The sequence below is a fragment of the Brienomyrus brachyistius genome, chromosome 1, assembly GCF_023856365.1.
Source record: "Brienomyrus brachyistius isolate T26 chromosome 1, BBRACH_0.4, whole genome shotgun sequence".
Lineage (NCBI taxonomy): Eukaryota > Metazoa > Chordata > Actinopteri > Osteoglossiformes > Mormyridae > Brienomyrus > Brienomyrus brachyistius.
In genome coordinates this window covers 48369572-48388856 of record NC_064533.1, presented here as the reverse complement: position 1 = coordinate 48388856, position 19285 = coordinate 48369572, and the positions used below count along the sequence as shown (strand labels likewise).

The 19285-nt window shown below is 44.5% G+C and overlaps 1 protein-coding gene across 3 annotated transcripts; it reads left to right on the top strand.

Annotated features, from left to right (window-relative positions):
- Nucleotides 1–1326: 1326 nt before the first annotated feature.
- itgb6 (integrin, beta 6) lies at nucleotides 1327–19182 on the top strand. 3 transcript variants are annotated; one of them, XM_049027185.1, is made up of 16 exons: nucleotides 1327–1483; nucleotides 6693–6771; nucleotides 7304–7383; nucleotides 7884–8082; nucleotides 9405–9651; nucleotides 10197–10362; nucleotides 11017–11178; nucleotides 11426–11521; nucleotides 12200–12289; nucleotides 12710–12844; nucleotides 14031–14448; nucleotides 16167–16389; nucleotides 16990–17084; nucleotides 17862–17990; nucleotides 18502–18668; nucleotides 18755–19182. In XM_049027185.1, the coding sequence occupies exons 2-16, from the start codon at nucleotides 6711–6713 to the stop codon at nucleotides 18854–18856; spliced, it is 2370 nt and encodes a 789-aa protein (XP_048883142.1). In that variant the 5' UTR covers nucleotides 1327–1483; nucleotides 6693–6710; the 3' UTR covers nucleotides 18857–19182. The 3 variants fall into 3 exon arrangements, with proteins under 3 accessions (XP_048883142.1, XP_048883133.1, XP_048883145.1); XM_049027176.1 differs by lacking the exon at nucleotides 1327–1483 and adding an exon at nucleotides 4681–6571; XM_049027188.1 differs by lacking the exons at nucleotides 1327–1483; nucleotides 6693–6771; nucleotides 7304–7383 and having other exon boundaries at nucleotides 7947–8082; nucleotides 9409–9651.
- Nucleotides 19183–19285: the final 103 nt, after the last annotated feature.

Genomic DNA, 19285 nt, shown 5'->3' with positions numbered 1-19285 from the left:
TGTCCTTTCCCTACATGTTCGAGTCGTAAACAATTTTGAATCTTTTGGTAATTAAAATCATGAGAATAGGGTGGTCTTCTGCACATCATGAAATCTTTTTGCATACCAGAAAAACCCGGGACACAGTGCTTTTTTGAAGGCTGTAGCTTTTTATCTACGCTGTATTTCGAACAGGCTGAATCCAGCGATGAAGTCAGGACACAAGCAGGATAGAAACTCTGCCCGCTCGGCCTGTAAATATTAATGCGGATTTTTTTAATACGGGCCAAATCCCGACGGCAGCCTCCACATCACCCTCAGCCCCCATTCGAGGGTTAGTTAGTGAAGCATGACAAAGGATGCACATTGGATAAAATTAAAAACCGAAACGGTGCATCAGAGAAGTTGCATATCCACTGCGGAGTATGACAGGTCAAACTCTACCATATGTAGGCTCAATTTATAAAGTTGTGCCTCATCCATCCTTTTTCTGTACACACTTATCCTATTCAGGGTCATGGAGGTTTGGAGCTTATCCTGGAAACTAGGGGCGCAAGGCAGGGAATAACCCAGGAAGGGGTAGCAACCGATGTCAAGGCACGCACACCTGAGGACATATGGTAACTCGAATTCACCTTGCGTGTTTTTGGACTGAGATGGGGAGAACCTGGAGGAAACCCCACCACGACAAAGGGAGAACGTGTAAACTCCACACATGGAGCCACGGCGGAGAGTCAAACCTCCGTCCCGTAGGTAGGAGGCAACATTGCTAAACATTGCACTACATGAAGAAACGTAATAACGTTTTTTTTCGTGATGAGTGACCTGCACAGGCTTTGTTTTCGAGTTTTTTGCCACTGTGTCGTTTGCATTCATCCCTTGCCAAATCCCCCCCCCAGCAGATACTGTGCAACTGGCACAGGTATTATCTTCGGTACCAGTGTCTCTCAGCTGCATTCCTGTCATTCCACAGAAGAGCGAAGAGTACAGTCCCAATGTCACCCTTACTTCCTTGTGTTTGAAAGGGGGGAAAAAAATCCAGACTCTAAGGTCAGACCTCCGGTCTTATCGTAGTAAAAATAACGGGGGTATGAGGGGCATCGAAAGAGCATAACTTCTTCATGTGTTCATGTGTCAGCTCTTGCACACAGGGTTGTCAATCCTAAATTTATCCCACTGTCCATCCGCTAAGGAACGGCTGGTATTTACGCGTATCGGGCCAGCAGTTGCTACTATCATTCAGCACTTCAGTAAGAGTCCATGTCTCTCTCTGGTGGGCAGGGAGAGGAAGAGAGAGAGCGGGAGAGAGTGAGAGAGAGGGGGGGGAGCGGCGGGATCGTGATTCCTTGAAGTGATCTGTTACTGCAGGCTTGCTGTTACTGCGGGCTTGCTGTTACTACGGCGATGGGGCCCAGCCAAGCCAGCCCTTTCGTTTAACGTTTTTCTGCTCGCCCAGACCTGCCCACGTGTTTGGACATTATGATGCCTGGGGAGGCCAGTGGAGGTACGTTCGATTTTATGACTATGGCGGAATTTCGGGTCTGAGCACTGGGCAAAATTCCACTCGGGTTCAAAGGGTGAGCCAAGAGGGGAAAACGGAGAATAGTATCAGGAGAAGTTTCTGGAGGTTCAGAGCTCGGACGAGCCAGGGGGGTTGGAGGGCTGGGGGGGCAATCTGAGGGAGAGAATAATAATAGGGAACCTGTGCTTTGAAGTCTTGTTTGAAAGCTCCAGAGGCACTTTGATGGGGAACCCACTGTCGTGTGGGTGTGAAGCGATAGGCAACTCCGTTCGGTGTTTGGGGGGGCATGGAGAAAGGCAACAAAGCCCCTCATGCCCCTGTGTTCTTTGCGTCGAGAGGGTGAGCCAAGCTAAGGGTGGAGGGGGGAGGCGAGCTGGGGGTTGGCCCCTTCGGAAGAGCAGATGGGACCTGGCGGGATACAGGCACCACCCGACGAAAAGCCGTGAGGAGCAGACGAGAGGCAGGGCCTGTGCCACTGCAGCTGTCCGTGTTCCACCACCTGCCCCCGCCACCCTCCTGCCCTCGCCCCCGCCACCCTCCTGCCCACCCTGCAGCCCCGAAGACGCTCTACTGGACCACTCACACAAACCACAAAGAGCCGATACCTCCTCGCTGCTTATTGCTGCCTTGAGTTCACCAGCTCACTCTTTAAAAAGGATTGCACTCAAAAATTATTAGATATTATGGATGTTTCCAGGATAAACAGGAAGCTAGTTACTGCCAGGAAGTGCATAGCCTGCTTTGTATAAAACATAAGCAATTTTTGCGTAATTTCACAATAGGGATTACACACACTATTTTAAAAAGTATCTGTAGGAGGTTAAACAGTATAAACAATAGTCAGTGAATGAACTTTTAGCTTGTGTTTTGCTGGGATGTAAGTCAGGTAGTGTGGCCTGATTGGGCATGTGATTCCACCCGAAGCATAATTCCTAAAATTACGGGTACTCAGAAATAGAAAGTCCAAGTTCACCCATCTACAAAGAAATAAAACAAATTGAGGAAATAAAAGACATGTATTGCAAAAACACAAAAAAAGAATAATAGTGATATTAATATTTAACCTGTTTAGAAATTATGACACTTTACTGACCATAAACCAATGGCAGCATATTCTGATACCCCAGATAAACCCATCAGAACCTACTACCTTCAGTATTTAACCTGTTTAGATACCATAACCCTAACCCTGTTTCGATTACACTTCACAGCTTTGGTCGTGAAAAAAATACTTTTCATGTTTATTAAAAAATACAAGACTTGGTGCTGTACTTTTTCGTGTTTTCACGGAGCTACTTCAGACTAGTCTTCGAGAAGCGTATGTTGGTAGCATAAATTTATGGCCGTGTAGCCGCAAGAAACAAACATGCTATGCACTATGCACATTTCGATAGGTTGGATGAAATTATAGAACACCTATATTTTCCTGGTGGGCTGGTTTAGTGAGAGCTGGTCTTTCTTCCCCATCCCTGGCATTAAATAGCCGATGTACATAAGGGGTGCATGTTTGTTGATGATTAATAGATAATACTTTATTTAATTGGTGGCTGATCAGTTGATCGCGATCAGCACTTTTTGGTTCAGATTCACATTTTAAAGTCGCTCAGGATATTAAAGTTATTGTCATGCCTGTATATTATAAACAATTTACATGTATGTCTTACTTTAAGGATGTGAAATTAATATAATCCTTATCAAAATTTAAGAAGAATATTTTTAATTGATTTTGGAAGAATATTTGTACCGGCCTAACTGAACTAATACGTTTGAGTTAAAAAATACAGCTGCAGTCTTCCATGCAGTAGTCTGCCATGCGATAGTCTGACATTCAGTAGTCTGACATGTGGTAGTCTGACATGCAGTAGTCTGACATGCGGTAGTCTGACATGCAGTGGTCTGCCATGGAGTAGTCTGCCATGGAGTAGTCTGCCATGGAGTAGTTTGCCATGTGGTAGTCTGCCATGTGGTAGTCTGCCATGGGGTAGTTTGCCATGGAGTAGTCTGCCATGTGGTAGTTTGCTATGGAGTAGTCTGCCATGGAGTAGTCTGCCATGTGGTAGTCTGCCATGGAGTAGTCTGCCATGGAGTAGTTTGCCATGGAGTAGTCTGCCATGGAGTAGTCTGCCATGGAGTAGTCTGACATGCGGTAGTCTGCCATGGAGTAGTTTGCCATGGAGTAGTCTGCCATGTGGTAGTCTGCCATGGAGTAGTCTGCCATGTGGTAGTCTGCCATGGAGTAGTCTGCCATGTGGTAGTCTGCCATGGAGTAGTCTGACATGCGGTAGTCTGCCATGGAGTAGTTTGCCATGGAGTAGTCTGCCATGTGGTAGTCTGCCATGGAGTAGTCTGCCATGTGGTAGTCTGCCATGGAGTAGTCTGCCATGCGGTAAACTGGCCTCCTGTTTAAGGGGGTACCTGTAGGCCTACAATACTGGATAAGTCATTATGAAAAAATGGATGGATGTCCAGAGTCATATTTTATTATGTATGGTATCCAACTTGTCAGTCAAATGGGAATTGGCTTTTTTTAATGCCAATTCACAATTTTTTATGGGAAAATTGCCAATAGAGAAACGGCAAGTACCAGAAATGACAGGGCAAGGAATTGGTACGTTGTTGGATTAAGAATAAAATCGTTAGACCCACTTGCAGCAAGAATGGTGTCATGATACAAGTGTTGACACGAGTTGAACTGGTAAGATTTATCTTCGAAAGCAAACTGAAAGTGCATTTCTATGGGTGCCTTATTTGATGAGGAAACTGGTTTAAAGTGTTAACTTACTCGGTGTCTTGGGGGAGTCTGGTGCATTTTTTATTATTATTTTTTGGTTCAGGTTTGGAACGGAACAACACATTCAGCAAAACAAATGAAAGAATGTGTCCACAGAATATCCAAATTTCTGTCCAGAGACAGACTTAAACTCCCATCCAGAGTCATTCGACATCAACCATCACAGAGGGATCCAGATGTAGGAAGCTGGGCTACATTACCTAAATTTAAGAAAGACAAATTGTTTTCCCCCTGGCATCTGCCTCAATTGTTCTGGGTGTTGCCATTATAAAGAACATTTATTATTAATGATGATTAATATTTTTTTGCCAATTCATTCATTTTCTGTAATGACTGTGGGGAGGCGGGGGGGGGGGGGGGGGGGCTATGGGTGCAAGGCAGAGGACAACCTAGGCTGGGATGCCAACCCATCGTAGGGCACACTCACACAAGTACACCTAGGGGCAATTTGGTAACTCCAGGTAACTTCAGCAAACTTTTGGACTGTGAGGGGAGAGAAGCCAGAATACCTGGAGGAAATCTGGAGAAGAACATGCAAGTTCCATACACATGGAACTGGGGTGGAGAACTGAACCTTGGGGGGTTCTCTCACAGAGATGGCAGGGGACCGCGCTAACCACAGCGTTACCGCGCCGCCCCCTCGTTAATCCTGTTATACATTAACACTACAGTCTGTCCGATTAGCCTACTGGAATGTCTTTCGACCACACCGACTCATAGGGTCCAAGTACTGCCGGACTATAGAGTCCAAGTGCCACTTACTTGACTGCATGGTATAGGCGATCTAATAAAATAGCAGGCGACTTTTCGGTGTGCATCTTTTACCCTTTATCCAGCTGCAGTGAAGTGCCTGTTTAAACTAGCTTCATGTACGAGAAAAGCGCTGCCGCTTGAATGCAGAATTTCGGCGCAATTATGAGAAATTGGCTAATCACAGGGTTTACTGATCACGGTCGTTGTGGTCCTACGGCTCATATTTCAGCCATTCATTCGCAATAACTATACTCGCCTGTTAAATAGCCTCGAAACCATGACTCCAGTGGCGACTGCTGGCAGTTGTAGTAATAGCAGGAAAATTCTAATAAAAATGCTGCGCGCAGAGCCAATGCGTAGATACCTCTTTGTAAATTAATCATTTGGGGGAGTTTGGACATTTGATAACTAGACACGTATTTGGTCGTTAATCGTTTAAGCACGTTAGAAAGTACTTATACACGCGAAAGCATAAAGGACTTATCTTTACATTTAACTCCATATACGTTTTGAAACATGTAGGCCTATTCTTTCTAACATACAAGCCCTTCCAAAATGCATTTAAATAAATGGTGTATGTGAATTAAAAAGTTATTTAAAATAATTTCCTGTGTAAAAATGCTACTTGTGTTTTTTTGAATAGTATGAATTAGTGGAATGATCATAATGAACATAATGTAAGTACATCTTTTTAGGACGTGTAATTTAGGATATTTACCTCAACTCCTGTTTAGTTTGTGAGGAGCTAATTACAACCAATAAACAATAATTACATATTTAGTTCTTTTGAAATAGGGGTTGTATAGTAATGAGATGGTACGATTAATTAGTATAATATTACCTCAAAGTAATTATGCGTTTTGAAAAGACTTCTTAGTGGCATAAGTTAGGAATGACAAATTAACATCCCCTGGGATGAATTATTATATACATCATCATTATATACATCAGTAACATTATTATAGCATCGCTATAATAATTCTTTCTGCTCTGAAACTATTATCTTGTCCTGACCGCCGTTCTTTAATTTAGAGCTCAGTTAAATTATTGTAAAGTATTAAATTTTGACTTCATGACCAGGTAGGGGTAAATATTTGAATTTAGGTGCGGACTGCTAATTCTGGATGATAATTCTTTTCGTTGTCTGTTGAAGTTAAGAGCCACTGAAAATACATAAACAAATAAATAAATTAATTTATTATGACATTTGTCATGGTTCAAAATATCATTATAAACTAGCTTGAAAAACCATCCAATATTACTTTAGCTATATGGAGGACCGGCATATAACAAAAGAAAAGGTACAGTACGTTATTAATGAAACGCTTTTATGGCAGGTCGGCACAATGACTCCTGCCAGATTGGCTTCGCAGGCCTGCAATGGTAAAAGCCGGCTGCGCTGTGATTTCAATACAAGCATAGTCAGCCACACCTTTGCATTATTACCTGCGCGGAAGTAAAGGGGCAAGGTTACACACAAGCATGTCTGGAGATCGCACACTGTAGGTTCTACCTTCGTAACACAGGTAAGCTGGTCTTATCTATTCCCTCCCACAATAATGAGTACAGATACTATTCTTAGGGGTGAAAAAACAGGGTATTAAAATATGAAACTGTTTTTTACCCTTTAAAAAAAATCTCTGACAGAAACATCCGCGAAGATCAATGGAGATTGTCCTGCTGAGCCTGAGTTTTATTCTTCTGTACAGTCTCAGCGTCGTGGGAGGTAAGGAGCGCACCAAACTATTTCCGTCATTTTAAACAGCAAACTTGTAGCTTTTAAAAATGCGATTATTCGCATTCAATTATATAAGCACGTTGCTGGGTCGCTTTAAACACACTTTAAATATACTCTTACGGCTGAAGCGCTTTACCGAAAGAAACCATACGACTGACTAGCGCTTTAGTTGTAACTCGTACGGCATAATCTGGTCTTTAAAGTGTTCAGATTTTTGAAATTTCAAAGTGCTGATATAACGACAGTAACGACCAAGAAAACTGTCTACGTCGACCATACAAGAACAATCATGACTGTCCAACATGAATGCGTTTTCTTTTATTTTAATAGCGAGGTACTGTCATTAGTGATAACCATCCTATTTATTACGCGATGTGTGCTGTTAGAAAAGACAACAGTTTCGGAGAACAATAGACTCGTTTTGTGTCTTGAATTATGACTTGCAAAATCACCCAGGCATAGCGTCAGATGTCCAGTGGTATAGGTGTATACATATTGTACCTTTTTTTTGGATGGTCAGGGACCTGCTCCGTTGGAAGCGTGGTGACCTGTAACGACTGTCTGCGGCAAGGTCCTCAGTGCGCCTGGTGCGCGCAAGAGGTGGGTCGCCGACCGCCGCAACACGAATACTGATATATTAAGTATATGACTATTACAGTATGAGGAATAGTATTAGGATGCGGCTTAGCTATATCTAGATAATCTCTTACCCTGTGTTGGATAAGTGCTTCCAATATGGAAATATTTCTCTATGTCCCAGTTTAACCCCTGCCGCTATGTGTATTCCGTAATTGTCTTGTTGAGAGTTTGTTATTGAGTCTCTGTGTGGTTTGTAGCTCAGATGGTTAGGGATGTGTGTTTGTGTTAGATAGGTTATGGGTTTGAATCCCATGGATGGTAGACTAGTAATACAGTCACTGGGCCCTTGAAGAAGGTCCTTAGCACTAAATGCTAAGGGGCCACTGTTTGCTTTTGCACATTTCTCACATAAAATGTAATCTAAATTGCAAGTTAAATTAACAATGTCAGTGCAGCTGTGACTCTGCATTACACCTCAACTGTAGCATTTGGAAGTACCAAGTCCCATCTCCACCTTGCAGAACTTCACAGACAGGTTTTCTGTCAGCGAGAGATGTGACACGGTGGAGATCTTGGAGCAGAAGGGGTGCAGCCTGGAGCTCATCGAGTTTCCTGTAACCAGTGTTTGGATCTATCAGGATGAGCCGGTGGGGAAGAGCGAAGGCGCTGCCAACCTCACTCAGATATCACCACAAAAAATGTCCATGAGCATGAGAACAGGTATAACTCATTTTCACGGCGCTTAGAACATGGTTCTCTCCGTGTGGAGTTTGTCTGTTCTCTCCGTGTGGAGTTTGTATGTTCTCTCCGTGTGGAGTTTGTCTGTTCTCTCCATGTGGAGTTTGTATGTTCTCTCCGTGTGGAGTTTGTATGTTCTCTCCGTGTGGAGTTTGCATGTTCTCTCCGTGTGGAGTTTGTATGCTCTCTCCGTGTGGAGTTTGCATGTTTTCTCCTTGTGGAGTTTGTATGTTCTCTCCTTGAGGAGTTTGCATGTTCTCTCCGTGTGGAGTTTGTATGTTCTCTCCTTGAGGAGTTTGCATGTTCTCTCCGTGTGGAGTTTGCATGTTTTCTCCATGTGGAGTTTGCATGTTCTCTCCGTGTGGAGTTTGCATGTTCTCTCCATGTGGAGTTTGCATGTTCTCTCCGTGTGGAGTTTGCATGTTTTCTCCATGTGGAGTTTGCGTGTTCTCTCCATGTGGAGTTTGCATGTTCTCTCCTTGAGGAGTTTGCATGTTCTCTCCGTGTGGAGTTTGCATGTTTTCTCCATGTGGAGTTTGCGTGTTCTCTCCATGTGGAGTTTGCATGTTCTCTCCGTGTGGAGTTTGTATGTTCTCTCCATGTGGAGTTTGCATGTTCTCTCCATGTGGAGTTTGCATGTTCTCTCCTTGAGGAGTTTGCATGTTCTCTCCGTGTGGAGTTTGTATGTTCTCTCCGTGTGGAGTTTGTATGTTCTCTCCATGTGGAGTTTGCATGTTCTCTCCGTGTGGAGTTTGCATGTTCTCTCTATGTGGAGTTTGTACGTTCTCTCCATGTGGAGTTTGCATGTTCTCTCCATGTGGAGTTTGCATGTTCTCTCCTTGATGAGTTTGCATGTTCTCTCCATGTGGAGTTTGCATGTTCTCTCCATGTGGAGTTTGCATGTTCTCTCCTTGAGGAGTTTGCATGTTCTCTCCGTGTGGAGTTTGTATGTTTTCTCCATGTGGAGTTTGCGTGTTCTCTCCGTGTGGAGTTTGTATGTTCTCTCCATGTGGAGTTTGCATGTTCTCTCCAAGTTTCTCTAGTTTTCAAGCTACTCCAGTTAACCCTTGTAGTCAAAGGGCATGCAGTTAGGTGAACTGGTGCCAATAAACTGCCCATAATGTGTGAGTGTGTGCCCTGTGATCCGCTCCAATCTGGCAGTTACCCATCCAGGATCAGTATGAACCTGCCTAGGATAAGTGTTTATTGTACATGAGATGAGAATGATTCCTTCACAACTCTTCTGTTATTTTGCTTGATTTTGTCTCAAGGGGGCAAAAAAATGTACTTGTGATTTCTGGCAGGAAGTGAGGTCACATTCCAAATCCACGTTCAGCAGACAGAGGACTATCCCGTGGACATTTACTACCTGATGGATCTATCTGCATCCATGTTTGATGATCTGCAGATGATTAAAAACTTGGGAACCACCCTATCCAAGGAGATGGCCAAACTGACAAGTAAATTCAGGCTGGGCTTTGGATCGTTTGTCGAGAAACCGGTCCTCCCTTTTATTAAAACCATGCCTGCAGATTTAGAGAACCCCTGCAGGTACTCCCTCCCGAACACGTTTGGCCAATCAGAAGCAGGCTGAAATTCATTATTCATTAGCCATCATTGTCATTACAGTCACATGCCATTATCTAGCATTACTGACTTTTGTCTCTTTCATTAAAGGAGAGTTCTTCCAAAATTTGATCATCTCATATATAGCACATGTTTGTTTTCTGAAGAAATATCATCAGATAAACTGTATTTTAGTTCTCTGTTAAATATCATAACAAATTTGAAGACTTTCTTTTTGATTTGGACATCACTCTTGTTAGCTAACTGTTTTACATAGGTCTCAGATAGCTTGTTTTTTTCTTACATTAACTCCAAGTTACTTCCAGAAGATAAATGTCTCTCAGTGATGCCAGGGATTGACTTTTTTGCTTGATATTTGGGACTTATTCATTTTGGATACATAGTAACTCTTATGATGATCAATAAATCAGTTAGGAGTGGAATTCCCTTTTAAGTCTGAAACAGTGACAATTGCATGACATCTTTGATTTTCAGTTTTCTCCTCTAACTCTGACTCTCACTGTCCTCAGCTACTATGGCATCAGTTGTCTGCCCACATTTGGATACAAGCATGTCCTTCCACTCACTTCCAACATGGAGAAATTCAATGAAATCATAAAAGCCCAAAAGGTCTCAGCCAACGTCGACGATCCAGAATGTGGCTTTGATGCCATCATGCAAGCAGCTGTGTGTGGGGTGAGAAAGAGCTCATTGATTGTTTCACTATTGAACTGACACCTTTAATCGATTTATTAAAAGTATAGCAGAATAGTGACAACATATCATGACAGTGCAGCAAGGAGTATTATTATCTTGCAGCTCTTATAGTTTGCAGATGGATCTAGACCTGGCTTCATGGGGCCTGCAACCCTGATGGCATGAGTGGGTTCTAGAGCAGGGACGTGAACCTATGACCTTCTGGATACCAGTTCAACTCACTAATGTACCCACTGTCAAATATACAACGTCATTTCTCACCGTACCAGTTTTCAAGAAATTTCTATTTATTAATACAGCAGACACCTTAATCCAGAGTAACATCTGAGATAGTGCCCCTGGAGAAATGAGAGTTAAGGGCTTTCCTCAAGGGCCCGACAGTGACATCACTCTGCCAGACGGAATTTGGACCAGTGGTACAGAATCCTGATCCGTAGATTTTTAATTTCCGCCTCTAACAGGAGCGGGCTCACAGGAGCACTGGCCTCAGCTGGAAGCCGATTGGCTCCTAGAGTGTCCCCTCCCCTGTCACTCGATGATTCAAAACATATCATTGGCTAATGCTAAGGTGGACCCCTCTCTATGCCCTCTCACCTTGAATTCTAACCTACCAAAACCATCTCTGTCCATTAGGAGAAGATTGGCTGGAGGAATGACTCTATGCACCTGGTGGTATTTGTTAGCGACGCTGACTCGCACTTCGGAATGGACAGCAAGATGTCGGGCATCGTGATCCCCAATGACGGGAAGTGTCACCTGGATGACAGAAACGAGTATTCCAAATCTACTGTCCTGGTAAGACAATGCCACAGTACAACATTCTGGAATGTCCCGGTACAGGTAATCCTTTGTATTATTATTGGCCAGTTTCGACATTCACACACCTATCTGATCTGGCACTTGTTCCCACTGTTCCTGACATAATCATTTTCAGGCCGAGTTCTTTTTGTAGCCTGAGAGTTTATCTGAACTGGAAGGGTAAACAGTAAGTCTGTTTGCGTTCCGTCTCCGATTCATAGCCGTTTCTTTTCACAAACCCCAGGAGTACCCAACTCTTGGACAGCTCATCGACAAGCTGGTAGAAAACAATATCCTTCTGATATTTGCCGTCACTAACAAGCAGAAGAGTAATTATGAGGTAGGCTGTGCCACTACTGCGATCTGAATTGTAATGTGCCTGTTTTAATCGTGTCAATGTGTGTCTGCTCCCAGGATTTTTAACTCTGGTTTGTCGGTGCATAGCAGGTCCTGCCATACAAGCCTTTTGCTAAGGCAAGGGTGTTTCTCGATAGCTGTGAATAATTATGGCCAATTACACCCATAGTCATATATGTAGTGCGCTAATAGGGATGTGGGGGTCAGAGAGTTCAGTGCGGCATCTTGCATGTGCCGTGATGTGCAGATGTTTCTCGTTATCTTCCAGTATGAACACGGCTGTGCAATGACAGCCTCATAGATTAGCTTAAGCTAATGTGGGCGTGGGAAAAAAAAAACTGAATCATGCTTTAAACGTTTCAGTGCCTGAGAGTTTACGATGAAATGTGACACATAATATTTATTTCGCAGAAACCTTTATTAAAATGACGTACATTTTTTGAGCTGGCAGGGTCAGACATTTAGGGCTACAGGCCGTGCATAGGAGCCTGACGGTGAAATCAGTCTGCTGAGTCTGGGATTTGAACTAGCAACCTTCAGATCACAATCTCAGGACCCAAATGGACCGGGACACATGCTGCTCACCCCTATTTCTTTATGTTGCCTGAACCCATCATCAGCGCATGTACGAGATCACGCTTGTTTCGTGTGTCCTTTCCAGAACTATGCCAAGCTCATCCCTGGGGCTACTGTCGGAGTCCTTGCCGACAACTCCCAGAACATCCTGGAGCTGATTGTGAATGCTTATAAAGTAAGAAGGCACCGTCTGTCTGCGTGTGTCAGTTTCGCCGCTTGTGTCATACGGCGTCGACAGCAGCGAAAGCGGGAAATTAAACTGGAGTCAAACGAGTCTCGTCATCTGAAAAAAACCACGTCAGGGACCCAGAAAGGGAAGAAACTGGAAACTTCCATGAGAACTAATTTTCAGCTTATTTTTTCTCCCCCTAAATATTCCTGTAACCCTGTGTCTCCACCTACTTCTTGATTGGTCTTTCCATTAAGCTCCGCCCCTAAAGACTTCCATACCGCCACCAGTAAGGACTTCCATCATAACCTCCCCCCTTTCTCCGCTTCACCAAAGCAAAATCCGATCCAGGCCCACCCGGGAATTGGGAGGAAAGCCAGGGGAGCGTCTCTGAGCTTGCAGACACTTTGATTTGTCACTTTGCAGGAGCTGCGGTCGGAGATCGAGCTGGAGGTCCTGGGTGACACGGAGGGCCTGCAGATCTCCTTCACGGCCCTGTGCCACAACAGCACTGCGCTGCCTGGGCAGAAGCACTGCTCCAACATCAAGGTCGGGGACATGGTGAGTGGCTCCTCCAGAATTTATAATTAAATCAGGGTTTTGGGGCATTTCTATTTGTCATTGTGCAAGTGGGTTACACAAGTGCAATGAAATTTAGGAGCAGCCTGCATAGATGGTGTAAAAAAAAACATACATATGTTCATACATGAAGCAAGAGTCAAATACGGTCTAAAATAAATATTAAATTATCTTGTAAATAAATACCTGAATAAATAATACATACTTCAAAAAGGGTTGTAATGTATTATAATGAATACTATACATATGCAGTAGGTATAATCTGGTGGCTCAGTGGCTGAGACACAAGCATCTCCTGCTTTGTGTGTGTGGAGTATATATGCTCTCCCCATGTGTACATACTTCTCTCTCTCTCTGGTTTACTAACGTCAGCTGCGGTTGAGGTTGACAGCTGAGCAATCAGAGGTGCCAAGCTGACGCCTTATGGTGTCCCAGATGAATCAGCATTTGTGCAGTAATGCAGCGACCACAGTACATGGTAGAAGTCTGGCCTCTAGGTTTCTTTTCAGTTGGACCAGATTAATTAGACCAGGGCTTCTCACACTTTTTGATCGAGGTTCTACATCAGGGTTCCAGAACAGTTTACAATAACAAAACAGCACTTCATGAACTTTAATGAATTAATAACTTTCGATACGCACATGAATATATAACAATACTGGATTTTTTTTCACTGATCGTTTCAACTGTGTCAAGGGGGGCTGGTTATGACAATTTATATGTTTGTGAAGGTCGGCGGTTCTGTCTTTTGTACTCCAAACATGTTAACATGTCAGAGTTATTTATTTATGTTAACCATGCTGATACATCAGGTGACTTAACTTGTGGTTTGTCCCGACTTTGAGAATCCCTGGCGTAGGCAATCCTAGATTTAGAGTAGGGCTCCAGCAAAATCTGGGGCCTGGTTGGTTAAACGGGAGCCCGGCCCTCCTTGAAAAACATGGAACTGGCCAATCGATCTCCTGCTTCCCCTGGCACCTCATGTGCTGATTGGAGGATTATTGATATTACATCGTTTTTAGTTCTCTTTCATTTCTCTTTGGGCTCCAAAAAAAAGCTCAAGTGGACCCGCTTGCCCCCCCAGCCATGCTAGCCCCTGTGAGCGAGTATCCGGTCGCTTCAAGTGCAAACCGTTGTGAAAACCCAGCCCGGCGGTTCTGCCTCGCAGGTGTCCTTCAACGTGACAGTGGAGCTGTCCGAGTGCCCGTCGGGTCCCAAGCACTTCACCGTGAAGCCAGTGGGATTCCAGGATGCACTGGAGGTGCAGTTGGAGGCGCTCTGCGAGTGTGACTGCCAGCGGCGGCCTGAGCCCCACAGCAGCCTGTGCAGTGGTGGCCGGGGGGCGCTCCAGTGCGGAACGTGCCTGTGCGATGCCGGCTACATGGGCCCACACTGCGAGTGCACAGAGGAGAGCGTGCAGAGCAGCAGCTGCAAGGCGCACCCCGAGGCGGAGTCCTGCAACGGCCAGGGCGAGTGCTACTGCGGGCAGTGTGTCTGTAACCCCTCCAACTTCGGCCGCATCTACGGTGCCTACTGCGAGTGCAACGACTTCTCCTGCGTCCGCTTCCGCGGTGACATCTGTGGAGGTAGGGGGCGTGGCCCTGGAGGCCCCAAACCAAGATATGACCAATCAAGAGCAGTTCCCTTTTTAGGCAATAGTAAAATAACTTCAGATACTCAAATTACTTCAGCAGTTTCCTTTAGGAAACAATCTATCTATCAATCAATCAATCAATCAATCAATCTATCTATCTATCTATCTATCTATCTATCAATCTATCCATCTATCTATCTGTCTGTCTGTCTGTCTGTCTGTCTGTTTCTGTCCTTATGAATCTATCTATACAGTACATATCAAAATCCAAATACCCCTGCTTTTATTGCATTTGTCTATATTTTGCCTGTGTCATTCACCTTATAATAAAAGGCGTCGATCCCGCAATGAAGTACTGCATATCAAGTATGGCAACAAACAAGAGAAGTGTTCAACATATCAAAATTTTCTTCGGTTTTAGACTCCTTTAAATAGGCCTTTTTGCATTGATGTCAGGACTCTTGGCATTCTCTCAACCAGCTTCCAGGAATAGCTACTTGGAATGCTTCAAAATCAGGACTGAAGGAGTTTCCACAAGTTCTGAGCACAAGTTGGCTACTCTGATCTTCGATACAACTCATCCGAAAGCAGCTCTGTAGGGTGTAGTTTGGGGGTTGAGGGGGCCAGGTCATCTGTAACAGCACTCCACCAATTAACCTTCTTCGCGAGATAAAACAATACTTACACAACCTTTAGGTGTGCTTAAGGTTGCTACGTTGTTGAAAAACAAATGATTTTCAGTAGGTGTGTCCAGACTTTTGACAGGTATTGTATCTATCATCTGTTTATCTAAATTAAATCATGAGGGTTTCGTACACGCGAGCTACAGAGGCTCTGTTGTTTCACGCCTCTAGGGTTGAACTTTGCATGTGTTCTCCCACAGTCCACAAACATGCAGTTACTTGTGGCCCTGCCTCTGAAGGGCACATTGTGTGCGAGTACGTGTCTGAGTGTGTGTGCCCCGTGGTCTCCTGGAATCCTCTCCATGCCCTTACTCCCTGGGAAAGACTCCAGGCTGCCGACTCCATACCTGCACCGGAAAAGCCCTTATGGAATATGGCTGGAATATCCACACTAAGATATTTGTCAAAGACTTTAACCGGATCAGTAATACTTGTTTATAAGTGGTATATACACTACCAGTCAAAAGTATTTACACACACTGAGATTTGCCACATTTGCATGTCACTCATTTAACATTTACTAAAATAGCACTCAATATTCTTTGCTACAAAATTAATTTACAGTATGTTTGCCAATGTAATATCTTTGATTAATCAAAGTAACCTCCTCTAGCAGTTATAACAGCAGAAAAAATCTGAGGCATTCTTTTTACAAGGATGCATTAAATACTGCTCTGTTTCATGGGATGGAACAGTTAACTAGTGCTTTTACAGACAAATGACAACCTAGAATTTGCCGTCACCACACAGCCAGCCAATAGGATGTCAGATGTGCACTGTTACGTATTCTTTCCATGTTATAATGGAAACTTGTTTGACTTATATTTTCATTTATAGTTGCTTATTCAACCTTCCAGTGCTTAACATGAATAAAAAATCTGCAGTTTATGAAATAAAGGGAAAAGTGGTAAAAAGCCATCGTGTGTAAAAACCTTTGACTAGTAGTGTATAATTTATAATGTAGCATTGTCAGTGATATGCGCTCCCGCGATCGTCACGCATGGCCGTCGCATGTTTTTCCATGCAGGACACGGGGACTGCGACTGCGGCCAATGCGCATGCCACCCGGGCTGGACGGGCGAGTACTGTAACTGCAGCAGCAGCACGGACGCATGCCTGTCGGCGGACGGGGCACTCTGCAGCGGCCGGGGGAAGTGCGTCTGTGGGAAGTGCGCGTGCTCTGTGCCTGGGGCGTCAGGGCGAACCTGCGAGCGATGCCCCACCTGCGGGGATAACTGTGCCCTCTTTAGGTGAGGTCCCACCCTCGACGGTTACGGTGGGGGAGTCATCCGGCAGGAGATCCCTATGCCTGGTACCCTGTGGGGGGTGGGGGTGGCATGTGAGTCAGTTCCTCAACAATCACTTCATCTGCATGTTTCTGATATGATAAAACGGTTCCCACGCCAGCTGTAACTGTATACGTGGTATTCTGGATATTCCGTTACTGGTATTTGTGACATGCGCTAGCAGTAATGTTTAAGGAAGAATGGTCATTTGGATCACTTATAACCAAAATCCGGACACCCCCTCCTGCTCCCCCTCTTTTAGAAATATCCCTACAAAGGTCTTCCTGTCTGTCAGGTCCTTTAACAGTACTCGTGTTTGCATGTGTCCCCTGACCGAGCTCCTGAGCGTTTCTGAACACAGTGCAAATCCAACATGTGAACTTTCAACCGTTTAACAGACCTGAGATCGACATCGCTTGCATTTCATCATCAGGAACACTGTGGAATGTTCTGGACCTCTTTGGGGTTCGAGTGTAAAAGCATTTTCTTTGCTCTGGATTGCATGAGGGGGGGGGGGGGGCCTGGGGGTGCAGTAGGCATGACTGTCCTTCTGCTTCCCGCCAGGGGCTGCATCGAATGTCACCTGCAGGACAAGGACCCCCCCGAGGACTGTCACCTCAAGTGCAGCATCCCTCACGTCTCCGTCAACCGCACTGCAGGTCTCTATGTGCCAGCCGCTTCGGGGAGGGGGGCCACAGCCGATCTGAATCGACGCTGTAGCTTCACTTTCTGTTTCCATGGCAATCTCCCCACAATGGTGTAGGAGGGAGTTTCATACTAGGGGAAGCACAACGTAATAATTTAAATACAAAGGTTTATTTGTTGCCAGATGAATGAATCCAAATTAAATATTGGGGGGTACACTACCCCCCAGATTCTAACGCCCTCGTCTGCACATTCAGAAGTGAATCATAATGGTTTGCATTGAAGATGTGATGTGTGGTTCAGTAATAGCTACTAGCAGTAATTTAAGCACAGACATGGGGCGCCATGTTAAACCCTTTACACGGGTCAGAGATCTACAGGAACGACACCCTGCCAACTCTGGTGACCCTTTATAAACCCGGTCACCCCTTCAAAAACTGTAGATTTGTTCGCCTGACTCTCCACAAAGGGGAACATATTATTTACCGTGTCGTACAGACAGGCTTTTTGTTGGCCAGCTGAATGCCAGGCCCTGGCCCTTTGAACGGTGCTTATTATCACTCTATTCACGCTAATGCAAGCTGAGAGGTGTATCTGATGGGAGAAGCTGATGAACCATACATCTCCCGGCAACATTTGGTTTTGTTGCCAAGTCTTTCTCATGGAAATTGCCGCAGCCGAAGGAAGGGGAAAAAAAGACTATCTTCTTACACTTGGACAAAGACTAAACAGTAAGGGATGCTAGAGATAGAAATGCTACACTGTGTCTTTTTTTTTTTGTTGTATTCTAGATAAAGTTTCAGAGTATGATGTGAGCCAGTCCGTCACTTGTACCCTGAGGACAGAGAAAGACTGTGTCCTTTCATTCGGACTGGTGACAGGAGAGCACGGCAACGTCATCTACAACCCCAAACTATCCGGTGAGTTCACAGACCTCTCAGACATTCAATCCCTCTAGCTGGCCAACCCAGGGCAGAGAGTGCGATACATATGACTGCGTAATATATAATTGTACATCCATCGCTTCCCAAGTGCTTAATGAACTTTTTTTTTTTTTTTTTTAAATGAGCGATTTAGCTTTCAGTAACATCAAAAGCCCTGTTTTTAACACAGGGGTCAAAATTTATGGTTGCTAAGGATGACAAAGTAGTGCTTGAGGGTTTCTTTAAACACAGACAGCGCGTTAATTATGCGAGAACAACCGCCAGGAATAAAAAGAGGAGAGGAGCAAAAACAGACAAAATCGTTCTCCGTGTCATTTCAATACTCGCACAATGCAGCGGTGTGACAAGGTGGATCAGTAACTCCGCCTGATTGGCTGTAGTGTGACTTGCTCAGGCTGTCACCCGCCGTATGTCCTGTGCTTCCTGGTACAGACGCCAGGATCACATGGTTCAGCATGAAACCGTTGGGTCTTTGCGACTTTTTCAGACTGCCCCGAGCCCCCCAACATTGAAATGATAGTGCTGGGCGTGTCGCTGTCGGTCCTCACCATCGGGCTCATCCTGCTGGGAATCTGGAAGCTGCTCGTGTCTGTCCACGACCGGAAAGAAGTGGCCAAATTTGAGGCTGAAAGGGCCCAGGCAAAATGGCCAGTGGTACGTCACCCCACCCCATGTGACATGTCCCCCCCCAAGAAGCAGTTGGGTATCTTAATAACAGACTATTATTCTTTATCTTCCAGGGTACGAACCCGCTCTTCAGAAGCTCGACGTCGACCTTTAAAAATGTGACGTACAAAAATAACGACAGGCAGAAAGTGGACATTTTACCGGATGGATATTGAGCCCTTTCACACAACGTCTTTTATGAACTGCAGAATTATTATTATTATTATTATTTTTGCTGTGAGCATTTAAACTTTCAGGGACGTGAAAAAATCAGTCACTACTACTGATGCAAATGTTTGCTGGAACACTGGAATATCACTCGTTTTTTTACTCCTTTTCTCTGTCAGACTGTACTGTATCGTTTTGTGTGTCGCGTTCGTCACTATTTGTATAGAAAAGTTTAAGAAATCTTAGATGGAATCCTCGAGGCTGAGCCTTGAATTGTCGTAAACTGGACACTTATTTAGTAATATTTACGCTAATAAATCTTAAGTGTGACGGAGCTGCGGTTTTAAGACTGTTTCTGTTGTCTGATTAACGACCTAATCGTTAGCTAGTAAAAGACGAGTTTTTACTTGTGTGCCATATTGAAAACAAACCTAACT

What these genes read in the sequence shown, in the direction of transcription:
- itgb6 (XM_049027185.1), top strand. Translation starts at nt 6,711, where the DNA reads ATGGAGATTGTCCTGCTGAGCCTGAGTTTTATTCTTCTGTACAGTCTC. An exon ending in AGCAGAAGAGTAATTATGAG is followed by an intron (nt 11,522 to 12,199) that starts GTAGGCTGTGCC and finishes TGTCCTTTCCAG; the next exon opens with AACTATGCCAAGCTCATCCC. An exon ending in CTCCGTCAACCGCACTGCAG is followed by an intron (nt 17,085 to 17,861) that starts GTCTCTATGTGC and finishes GTTGTATTCTAG; the next exon opens with ATAAAGTTTCAGAGTATGAT.